General features: G+C 38.4%; 1 protein-coding gene across 18 annotated transcripts in view; it reads right to left on the bottom strand.

Annotated features, from left to right (window-relative positions):
* The window catches only part of LOC108528181 (uncharacterized), a 172121-nt gene that overhangs the window by 150227 nt on the left and 9798 nt on the right, over positions 1-12096 (bottom strand). For 4 of the 18 annotated variants that reach the window (XR_001885058.1, XR_001885048.1, XR_001885049.1 and 1 more), the window contains exons 1-3: positions 10848-11105; positions 10428-10533; positions 3961-4056 (exon numbers count right to left, since the gene is read on the bottom strand). Coding sequence is in view for 2 of the 18 variants with exons in the window: in XM_017869863.1 (XP_017725352.1) it covers positions 4049-4056 (8 nt within the window). In the remaining 16 variants the exon portion in view is untranslated. Of the gene's footprint in view, positions 1-3960; positions 4057-10427; positions 10534-10847; positions 11108-11265; positions 11353-12096 lie in introns of those variants that run through there. The other 14 variants (XR_001885056.1, XR_001885051.1, XR_001885062.1 and 11 more) reach the window with 10 other exon arrangements.

Genomic DNA, 12096 nt, shown 5'->3' with positions numbered 1-12096 from the left:
GACACAAGACACCCAGCTTTTCGCCTATCTTGACTTTTGACATGCCTTCCTCACTAAGCTAAATCATTTCTAAAAGCTTTTGACTTAAAGTAAAGGAGGTATGACTCTTCCTTTCACTTGAACACTTGAAGCCCATTTTAGCATTATTAATTGGCACACTTTTAATCTTGCTGTGTCTCAGGGAATAGGGTGGCCCAAGGAGAGAAAGAGGAATGGCTGATCAGTGGAGCAATCAGAATACACACATTTATCAATTAGCTTTGCTGTCTTCAATGGGCTTAATTTGTGGCACCTCAAAACAATTACATTAGTAACATCAAAGATCACAGATCACTCTAACAGATACTGTAACAAAGAAAAAGTTTAAAATAGTGTGAGATTTGCAAATTATGACACAGAGACACTAAGTGACATATACTGTTGAAAAAATGGCACCAAAACACATACTCTATACAGGGTTGCCACAAACCTTCAATTTGTAAAAAACATAGTATCTGTGAAGCACAATAAAATGTAACACAATAAAACAAAATATGCCTGTATATGACTTGAGCAAATTACTTAACCATGTTTGAGCCCCAAACTCTTCATCAATAAAATGGTAGTTTTACATTTTATAAAAACTGAAGAAATTAGATGATATATGAAATGTGCTTAACATATAATATTAATAATAATAATAGGGCTTTACTATTTTATTAAAAGGAATGTTTATAAATTAAGGATTTTTTTACACTTCTCTTGGGTAGGAAAATAATTAAGCAAGCTCATGTAAGAACAAAAGTCTTGATCACGTATACTGTACACTAAATATTGCCTTTGGCTAGTTCCTGACTATAAAATGTAGGACTTTCCGAATTTTAAAACTATTTGTCAAAACTCAAAACACATTCAAAACCTGATCTTGGAACTAAAATACAAACAGGATCTCAGTGACTTCCGACTTTGTCATTGACATCAGTTGGTACGCAGCTTTCAAAGATCCACAACACCACTCCTTTATTCCCTCAAATCTGTAAGCTTTAGCCAGTCCAGAAAACTTACCTTTACAATTTAGAGTCATATCAATTTAACTCAAATAGGATGGTATAATCCACTGAACCTTCTATCAGGAACTAGCGATGTGTTTGCTTATCTCTTTTAAATATAAATCTCGTAAAATATACATCTCAAAAATCAGCTAATTGAAGAAAATATACATTTTGAATTAACATACTTATTTTGAGAAATATTTAAATAATGCAAAACCTAACAAATCACCAAATTCAAAAGGACCTTGTTATATCATGCAAACAATCTACACAAGATACAAATTATATTCCCATATGAATTTCAGTATCTGTAAACTGAAATTTGCTCCTATATCTACATATAAAGAAGCAGAAGAAATTGCACAATTAAGTCCAGAAAGACTCCAATTATTATGGAAAGAATAGCGGTATTTTTGTCAACCTCTTTGTCTAAAAGAGCTATCTGATGGCCAGGCGTGGTGGCTCATGTCTGTAATCCCAGCACTTTGGGACGCCAAGGCAGGCGGATCACCTGAGGTAGGGAGTTCGAGACCAGCCTGACCAACATAGAGAAACCTCGTCTCTACTAAAAATACAAAATTAGCCGGGCGTGCTGGCACATGCCTGTAATCCCAGCTACTAGGGAGGCTGAGGCAGGAGAATGGCTCGAACATGGGAGGCAGAGGTTGTGGGGAGTTGAGATCGTGCCATTGCACTCCAGCCTGGGCAACAAGAACAAAACTCCATCTCAAAAAAAAAAAAAAAAAGAGAGAGCTATCTGCACTGGTCAAACTTGTTGGAAAATATATCAACAACCCACTTCTCCTTGTGAGAGAGATAATTATTCTTAGCATCTTTTTAAAAATTTTAGGGAGCTATAAAAACATGTTCAATACTATAATAAGTTCAACAATATTAGCCATCAGCATCAAAGCTAATGTACGGTCAAGACCAAACATAGGTTTTTTTTTTTTTTTTTTTAATATTTATGAAAACAGGCCAGGTGCAGTGGCTCACACCTGTAATCCCCGCACTTTGGGATGCCAAAGCGGGAGGTTCACTTGAGCCCAGGAGTTCCAAGACCAGTCCAGGCAATAAAGTGAGACCCCGTCTCTACAAAAAATTTAAAAATTAACTGGGCATGATGGCGCAAGCCTGTGGTCCCAGTTCCATATGAGACTGAGGCAGAAGGATCACGTGAGCCCAAGCGGTCAAGGCTGCAATGAGCTGTGTTCACACCACTGCACTCCAGCCTAGGCAACAGAGACCCTGTCTCAAAAAAAAAAAAAAAATTGTATAAATATATATGTGCATAGATATACACATATACAAATTTATAAATATATATGTGTATAAATATATATATATAAATATAAATATACACATATTTATAAAAACATGTTTTGCCTTTATTCTTAGTGTAGTTCCTAACTTTAAAACAGACTTTGTTAGCTGAGTTTTTGAAATATGAATGTGCTTTTTGCTCAATTAAACAACATAAAGGTCACTTTTCAGAAAACAATGTTATTTGCAAGAAGATAACTAAATGGACACATTTAATTTAAACAAAATATTTTGAAGTATTAAGAAAAACTCTAAGACTTTTTTTTAAGTACTGATTTAAAGTTAGCAAACATGGCTGGGTTTTATAGCTCACACCTGTAATCCTAGCACTTTGGGAGGCCAAGGTGGGAGAACTGCTTCTGGCCAGGAGTATAAGGCCAACCTGGGCAACATAATGAAACCCGTCTCTACAAAAAAAAAAAAATGAAAATAAAATAAAATAATAAGATAAAGTTAGCAAATGCTATATTCTATTTATTCAAGATACATACTAAATAATACTATAATTTGGGCTGTCCCCAAATTACAATTCCTATCTCCCAGGCTTCCCAGGCTGGAGTGCAGTGGCGCAAACTCAGCTCACTGCAGCCTTGACCTCCCCGGCTCAAGTGATCCTCCCACCTCAACCTCCCAAGGAGATGGGTCCACAGGCAGTGCCACCACGCTGGGCTAATTATTGTGTGGTTTTTTTTGTTTTGTTTTGTTTTGTTTTGTTTTGTTTGTAGAGACAGGGTTTCAACATGTTGTCCAGGCTGGTCTCAAACTCCTGAGCTCAAGCATCCATCCACCTCAGCCTCCCAAAGTGCTGGGATTACAGGCGTGAGCCACCACACCTGGCCTCAATTCCAAGCATTTTTTCAAAAAGTGAACAGCAAGGAAAAATTAAATATATTTTATTTTATCTTAAAGTCCCGATATAGTAATATTAATAAAAATAACATGAATACATTATATTAAGAAAATATAATGTGTTAAATTATTGGCAAAAAACCATATCAATTATTATGGATAGTAATTGGGGCAGGGAGTATGCCTTTATCTACTCCACATGCCTTAAGCATGATAAAAACTCAATAAATATGTGTTGAATATCTATACTTCAAGAACAATAAGCACAATGGTCACGTAATTCTCCTGAGAATCAAATATGGAAAAATCCTAAAGAACTGGGAATTCAAAACAGGACATGAACAAATTTTCACATCATGCAAATCTAACATTGGTAAGAGAAAATTCTACCCCTTGTATCCACAAATTGTAAGTCACAGCTACAAATTATGTATTGACTGTCAATAGAAAATATATAGCCAATGCTGGTTTTGAAATAATCTCAACTTGGTCTAAAGTGAAGTCATTAAGAACTGAGTAGAAATGGTGCATATATTTAAGCTCCTATAATCCTGGGATTATATATGCCCAAGAAAGAAAATTTACCACATTCTGTATTATTTCTGTAAACACCACACCACATCTCTGTGGAGAGCTATAATAAATAAGAAAGTGAGGTAACATATACGAACTGCACGATGACTATATATTCTTGTGTTTCACTAGGGTCTCTGATTTTAGCATTGCTGGTTTAGTGGTTAAGTCTCAATATTCTTACCACCATTATCCTGGTTCATATTGTGGTCACAGAGAAAACAGGTTCATCATGGGCTAGTTTCATTTATCCACACCTTTTCTCTTGACTTTCATCTACCTGTTGGAGAAACACAGGGAAATTTAATCAGTGTAGAAAATTCCTTATATTACAGATATTTGCCAGAAATTTCTATTAGACAAAGAGTTGCCTTTTGAAATATTCTCACACACCCCAAAGAAGCTTTCCCAGACAGAAATGAAAAAAATAAAACACATTTAGTAAGTGAGCAAATAAAGCAATGCCTAAATAAAAGGTGTACTGAATACTGGTATCTCGATTACATTAGATCTCTCTTCCCCAACTTAATATACTAGGGAAATTTTCCTATTAGAAGCTGTTGAACATGTAAGATAATTTGACCTAAAATACAGACAAATAAATGTGTTACCTGGTTTGCTTTTTAAAACACAACTACCAGGCCGGGTGCGGTGGCTCACGCCTGTAATCCCAGCACTCTGGGAGGCCGATGTGGGCGGATCACGAAGTCAAGAGTTTTGAGACTAGCCTGGCTAACACGATGAAACCCTGTCTCCACTAAAAATACAAAAAATTAGCCGGCTGTACTGACCAGGCGCAGTGGCGGGCGCCTGTAGTCCCAGCTACTCAGGAGGCTGAGGCAGGAGAAAGGCATGAACTCGGGAGGCGGAGCTTGCAGTGAGCGGAGATCACCCCACTGTACTCCAGTCTGGGAGACAGAGCGAGACTCCATCTCAAAAAAAAAAAAAAAAAAACACAACTACCTTGAGAATATTTATAGCACAAACAAAGCTACTTAGCAGCCTCATCCACCCTAAAGAGAATGGTTACTATTATAAGTTCCCAAGTACGCATTTGTAGAAGGAAGCAGCAGTTTATTAAACCAACTTTTTGATCTTGAAGCAACAGATTTTGGAAAAGATGGTTTTACAATAAAATATATAACTCCAACCTCCAGTTACATTGCTATTTTTTCATAGGACAGACATGGCACTGTGTGAATATTATGACTCAAGCTTAGTCATCTCAACTACGAATGAATTAAATCTGTTAGAGTAAAAACCTGAAAGGGAAAGTACATGCATGTAATTCTAAGTTGCTATTTTAGAATGGGGTTTTCTCCAAAGAGATTTTAAAATGTACTTCCACATTATTTGTGCTATTTTCACTTTAGTACTCTGGTATACTAGTTACTAAATAGAACCAAGAAACAAACCCATTTTCCAATAGAAGGTGATTTATCATTTGAACACAGTATAAACTACATAAAAAAGGAAAAGTAATTTATTAAAGATCTGCTTGCTAAAACATTGAATTTTAGAGACATATACATGTAAAAAGACACTTTTGTTTATGCCCATCTTATTTTCCCGGTATTATCAAAAAATTAACTGTAGAGTAAGAAGCCTAGTGAAAACCTCATTATATCTAAACTACTTTATTATATTTATTACATTGTATCTAAATGACTTTCCAGGAAAGTCCAGAAAATACAGAAGAGATTCACAAGCTCTGCAGGACACACAGTATGCTAACCCTATAAGTAGCTTCCAGGCTGATAGGGCTTCAGTGGTTTTTCCCTACAGAAAAGATAGTCTGAGGAAAAAAAATCTCTGTTTCTCTATTCTCTCTCCCCACTCCTTAAGAATAATCAGAAAAAAATGACAGGCAATGCGGAGTGAGGAAAAGACTACCTGAATGGAAGTCAGGAAAACTGAGTTTTATTCCCCACCTGTGACTTACTACACAGTCTTAGGCAAGTTACTTAGCCTTTCTTGGCCTCTGTCTTTTGTTTCATTTTGTTTCATATGGAACACAAGCAGCACTGAAAAAAATGTTTTAATTACACCGAGAAAGAGAGCAGAGACCATAGAGACCTACCCCCAACTTCACAGGTGAGGACACGGAAACAGAGAAACATCCCCAGCCATAGGTGATTAGATTAAAACAGTTCTAACAACAGTCACAGCTCCAACATTTTAAAATTACTTATTTAAAAGACAAGTTATTTATGTCAAATTTTAGAACATGTAAAAGAAGTAACTAAGTAGCAAAAAGGATAACTGCCAAATTTAGGGTAATTATCTCTTCAAGAAGCCATAAAGAAATAGATTCTGGAAGGCTTCAATTGTACTGGTAATATTTTATTTCTCGAACTGGGTTTGGTGTACATGGATGCTTATTTTTCTTCATATAGCATTTTGTATGAAATACTTTCTAATCTTTTTTTATGTAACCACCAAAACATCTTTAATCAAAAGCTAAAATAAATGAAAACACTTCTCTGGAACTTTAAAGGTCAATGAAAATAGTTGTGTATGGTTTCAAATGTTCTGCTGAGTTTAAAAGGTAAATATCACTATGTCCCCCAATATAAGAAAAAAACGTGTACTGTGCTAAAAATACATATACAACTGTTTCTACTCTAACTTAGGAAAATAAAAAAGTACTACACAAATAGCACAAAACACAAAATAAATTTTATTACTAATAGCATGATAAACCCATTTAAGTATATTGAGAGACATACTTAACAATTTGTACTTTAAACATACTCAAGAGTCACATCTAGTAGCCTAGTGTTTCATCGTCAGATTGGCTAGCTGTTTTTATTGAAACAAATAAGAACTGCAAAAATTTACCTAAAGTAAGCAAAGGTCTATCTAAATATCTACATAGAACCATGCCTCCAAAATATCTGAAATTTTCCAACAAGAAAGTACAGGTCATTCAGCAAAATATATTTACTGTATACTACCATAATAGCTATTTAATTGTTATCATTATGATGCAGATATATAACGGAAACAGATGTTCCTTTTTGCTTTCAGCAAAGCAAAGGAAAAGGATAAACTTGCTGATATTGCATAGACTACTACCATAGCACAATAGAGGAAAAAAGGCATTAGCACATGACAATATTAGTTTTTACTACACAACTAATTGCATAAAAAGTATAACTTGAGATCACTGAATCAATATAATTTTCAGCACTACAGAAGAGAAACAAATAGATTTGTATAAGCAGCCTATTTCACATCTGCAGTTGGGAAAATACTTCTGACAGATTAAATATATGCAAAACGTTACCACTGCTTTTAGAACACAAGGAAAAGAGTGTTGTTCTGTTTTCTTTGCTCATGTAACATGAATTAGAATGCTGCCACTACAGAGGAATGTTTTTTAAGTACCAGTATAAATGGGTAGAACCTTTCTGGAAAACAACTGGGCAATCAATATCAAGAACCTTAAAAAACAGTCTATATTCTCAGTCTAAGTAATTTCTCTTTTAATAACATATTGTAAGGAAATAACCTTAGGGATGGCTAAAGATTTATTTAAAATGCTATTCATTACAACTTACTTTATACTAATGGAACATTAAAAATCTGAGTTGTCTAATAAAGCAACAATTAAAGTAATTAATTTAAACAATTAAAACATTATAGAGTCAATATAAACGACTAATAATTTTAATCGTATTACATTAAATGCTTAGAGGAATAAAGTTTAGAGAAGACATACAAAATGGCATTTCTAATTTTTATAAATTCTGTCTTATGGGCATGTACTACTACTTTTGTCAGAAAAAGTTATTTTTTCTTTAAACAGTTCTATTTCTGTGATCTGATATTCTCAGTCCAAAGTTTCTAAAATTCTTTGGGCAAAAGAGTCCTATAAATATTTACAGGTAAATTGACTTAAAGTTATGTTGACATGTTATGTTACTTGATTCTGAAATCTGGCACAGAAAAAGAAGTATTTGTCAATCACATAGACAACACCTTTTTTTTTTTTTCTGAGTTAAACAGAACTCTTACAAATTAGGGAAAATTTTTATGGAACAAACATTACAAATGCTTCCTTAAGATCTACTAACATGTAGTATGTTGCGAATTCAAGGAAACTTTCAATTAAAAATATTTCTAAAGCAAATGAAGTAGCCTATTAATTGCTGTTTCCGTATGCCAGTAAAAAAGTTTGCCATAGCTTTCCTAAGACTCTTAGTTTCCTGATTTTATTTTTACAAGAAGAAGCTGATTTGTCTTACGCTATTACTGTCTATTACTTCTAGAAGTCTTGAGCAAAGGTGGGAAGCAGCAAATTCTGGCAATCTGCCTAAAGAGAAATCAATGAAACAAATTAATCCTTTGCAGGCTGCAATGACACAGTAATCCATCATTCAGAGCTGCTTTTATATACCAAATCAGAGAGCAGAGGAAAAGAGCCCTGGGGGATATCACAGGCAACAACTTACACCAACACTGGGAAAATACTGAGGAATCAGTTTATTTAAAGAGGATAGATTTCAGTTGATTGCCTATTTCGTCAAATAAAGATTTTTCTTCCACAGTGTGGTGAACCCAAGGGCCAATGACTGTATCTTCAGAATTCCGTACCATCTATGCTGGCTGACATCAATAGGAGATGAATGTTTTTAAATAATTAGCATCGTTAATCAGTATGGTCAAATATATGGGTAAAATAAATATTACTTTGTCCATCCAACTACAAAGTGTTATACACGGTCCTTGTTTTCACCAGAAACTAAGTGTAAATTTACCTACTAATCTACAACTTACCGAATTCCTGGTAAACCATATTTGAGGTACTTCTTCACACATAAAATGTAACCATTTAAGATACATGTTACTTCCTAATGCTGTGTTAAGTTTAAAGACTTAAAATTTTTAATTCAAGCTCTTGTGTAAATTCCAGCAAGCAAGTCAGATTATAAATAAATGACTTATTTTAAAAATGATAAGTAATTATTTTGTTCATAATGTAGTTGACAGTGTTGGAAGATAAATGTGGTTTTCTTTTACAAATAAACTTATAATAAATGTACAGCAGTATATTCAAACTGAGTATATTTATTTATACTTATACAAAAGCCTATATATTTAAATTTATTTGTGCTTTTGTAGAAAGTTATGCACCTTACCTAACTATGTCTTACTAGAGTAATGTATTCTAAGTAGAAGTATATATCCGTGATGAAAACTAATGGCAAGAACTTCAAAGTCACAGTGCATTACTACTGTAAATGCATGCATCATATTCATGGTTAAATGTGAGAAGTTAGTAAAAGAAAAGAATTTTCAAGATTATAAACCAAAGAAAACTTGACACAACAGTCCCTGAAATGTTAAAACTCCAGAATACCTAGTCACAGATTCAAAACAGAAAAAGAAGATTTAAAAAATGCTAACTAGTCAATTTTTGAGTGGCACGTTCGATTCTGAGGTCCGTGGTCGTATGATCGCAATTCCTGGCCATGCTGATGCATTTTTAATTCAATGCTTGGATCTAGTATTTATTGATTTAATAAGGTTAGAAGAATTACATTGCTGCTGCTACTGATGAACTGTCAGCAATTTAATCTAGTGAAATCTTACAGAGAAATGTTTATTTTAGGGGAGAACAAGAGAGGAACAACAGCCATGTAAATAAATTTAATTCCTTACTACTCTTGACAGTGACAAGAGCAAAACCCTTCTTTTCTAGACTCCTTTGGGCTCCAAACATTTTCTTTGATTAAAGATGTACCAGCTGATTGAGCTTATGGTGAAAAGGTTGCAGGACAGCTTTGTAGGTACACCTTAAAAAGTAGGAAAAGCAATGACTGTCTCCCGGTATCCACTCTGGCCTCTCCTCATAGGTTTGAGGTACACACACACCCACACACTCAACCCTTACCTTGTCACCTAACAAGGTTTCAACGAGCCTGTCAATGATTTCCTCTCTGGACCCTAAAATTTCCTACAGCATCATTAGTACACAGGAAGACAGAAGAGAAGGGAGAAAATAGAAAATCAACTTTCTTAAAAGCAATTCGGACAAGAGAGGCTTGAAGGGCTATGTCAAAGTAAGGAGGTATTACAAGATCCAGAATCAGAAAGGGGGTTAAAAAAATCCACAAAAGTTGCTGAAACAAACACTTGGGGACTATTAGAAAGCTTTTGCACTGCTGCACAACCCTGCTCCTGGGCTTATCTCCCCAACCTGGACACCTGGGAAGCATGCTGTGCTTCAGCGTTTCCCTGACTTTGAAGAAATGGCGCGCTGGTGGTGCTGCTGCAGAGGTCAGTAAAACTATGCTAATTGGTGAACCTAATTGCTTCAAGCAGTCCTGCCTCTAAACATGGAGAGAGCACAGTTGATGGAGTCAGTCTGTTCCTAATAAAATGAAGAACCACTGAATTAAATTCCCAAGGAAGGCACTATAAAAGTTTCCACAGTGTAACCAAATGACTTCACCTATGCTATTACCTCTAAGATGACATCTTTGAAAGAAAGCAGAACCCAGTTGGGCTCCACATTCATAAATTGACTGAGCTTAGGCCAGTGAATCTGGATTTATTTAAAAAGGTTTTTTCATTCTTCCAATCAAATGAAGTCATTTTTAATTAGATGCTTTCTGTTAACAATGTCACTCTTCTCCACATTACCTGCTCACACTTGCAGCGCCTCTAGTGCAACATCTGGGGCTCGAGTCCCCTGCAAGCAGTCCTCCCAACAGACTGGCTGGAGGGTGGTATTTCCGTTTCTCAGTCCCTGTCGGAAGGAAGATCCCATTCAGCGGCCTGATGGCGCCGGACATATCAACGCTCTAAATTGAGAGATTACCAAACAATCTCTGGAAAAACTCGTAAGATACAGTCTGCCAATATTTTTTATGAACTACATAGCACTTTCTCCGCTGTTCCCGCCTTGCAGATGGGTGTTTTAAAAAGTGCCAAGGGCCACAAAACTCCCACTGACCCTCCAACTTCGTGAAACCCAGTTGCTCCTTAAAATAGAAAATCAAGTGTGAGGGTCCCCAACGGTGCCCCAGGCCTTGCTTTCTACCCCTACCAGCAGCCCACCACCTGAAGAGGACTGGCTGTCCAAGGCAGGGCAAATCGTTAGGCACTCCAGGAGGATGGCAAGACTCAGCGCTGTAGCCAGAGGGGGTTACGGAAAGAGGCGAAATGGGGAAGTTGCAAAAAGCGGCTTCGTTCGACGGTGGATCTCTGAACTTTAAAAGATTGTCAGGGACCCGGTCACACTCCCTGGGGCCCATTCCTAAGAGGCTTGCTGCGCCGACCCGAGGGGGCGGCGACCCGAGGGGGCGCCAACTGCCCGCGCGGAACCGGGGCGTTGGGCCTGGGGTTCGGGAAGCGTGCGCCACCCCCCGGTCAGGCCTGGCTTCCTTCTTGAATGCCCCAGGCACAGGCCAGGGGCTTTGTCCCTCCGGCCTGCTGGAGAAGTGGTGGCCTTCTCCGCGGGCGACAGCACGGTCTCTACCCTTCCGCCGACGTCTCAGTGCGCAGATAACACGGCCCGGGTCCCTCCGCCGCGCCGGGCACCGCACTTGCGTCGAGCGCCGGGCAGCCAACCCGGCGCGGGAGGCTTCGCGGCCGGATATGGGCCTAGCTTCCGGGAGCCGCTCCCGGCTGAGCCGCTCTTAGGGTTGGAGTTCGCCAGGCCTGGGGAACGGGGTGGGAGGGGTCACTACAAGGGATCCTAGTCCGCAGAGTGAAAAATTCGTTCGCAAGGGAGCGCCCTTGAGGGGTTAGGGTCGTGAAGAGACACTCGAGAATTAGGGTCCTGGACTGCGGTGGGACCGGGCCTGGACTTGAGGCAGGTGTTCCCTGCCGCCCTGGGGCCCTGCAGCACCGATGGCCGAGAGGATCTCAGGGCTCAGGCGGACGAGGGGGCCGCCACAGGCACCTTAGGACTCTGGCGGCCCGAAGGCATAGGGCCTTCTGGAAAGCCTCGGGCACTCCCAGAGGGGGACCTAGAGCCAGGTCACGATTCCAATCGGGGCGAGACCTTCCCAGCAGGGGTTGCTGGCCAAGGAAAGAGTCTGGACCTTGTCCCTGAGGACCAGACCACGACCTTGGAGCCCAACTCGCAGTCCTTCTCAGCTAGGGATCCGGAGGGGTCGGGAGCTCGACGGCCAAGCGACAGAGAATTCTGACTTCCTAGAGATCTACAGGAGGCAGAAGCACGACACTAGATGAGATTAGACAGTGACGGCGGAAGGACGGAACCACACGGAGACTGACACTTTGCGAGTTGGGACTCAATTGCATTTCTTCGAATCCTTGATTCCGAATTTTCCCCGCCCTCCTA

This window comes from Rhinopithecus bieti, unplaced genomic scaffold (assembly GCF_001698545.2).
Source record: "Rhinopithecus bieti isolate Rb0 unplaced genomic scaffold, ASM169854v2 scaffold_5026, whole genome shotgun sequence".
Lineage (NCBI taxonomy): Eukaryota > Metazoa > Chordata > Mammalia > Primates > Cercopithecidae > Rhinopithecus > Rhinopithecus bieti.
This window is presented reverse-complemented; position numbering and strand designations above follow the sequence as displayed.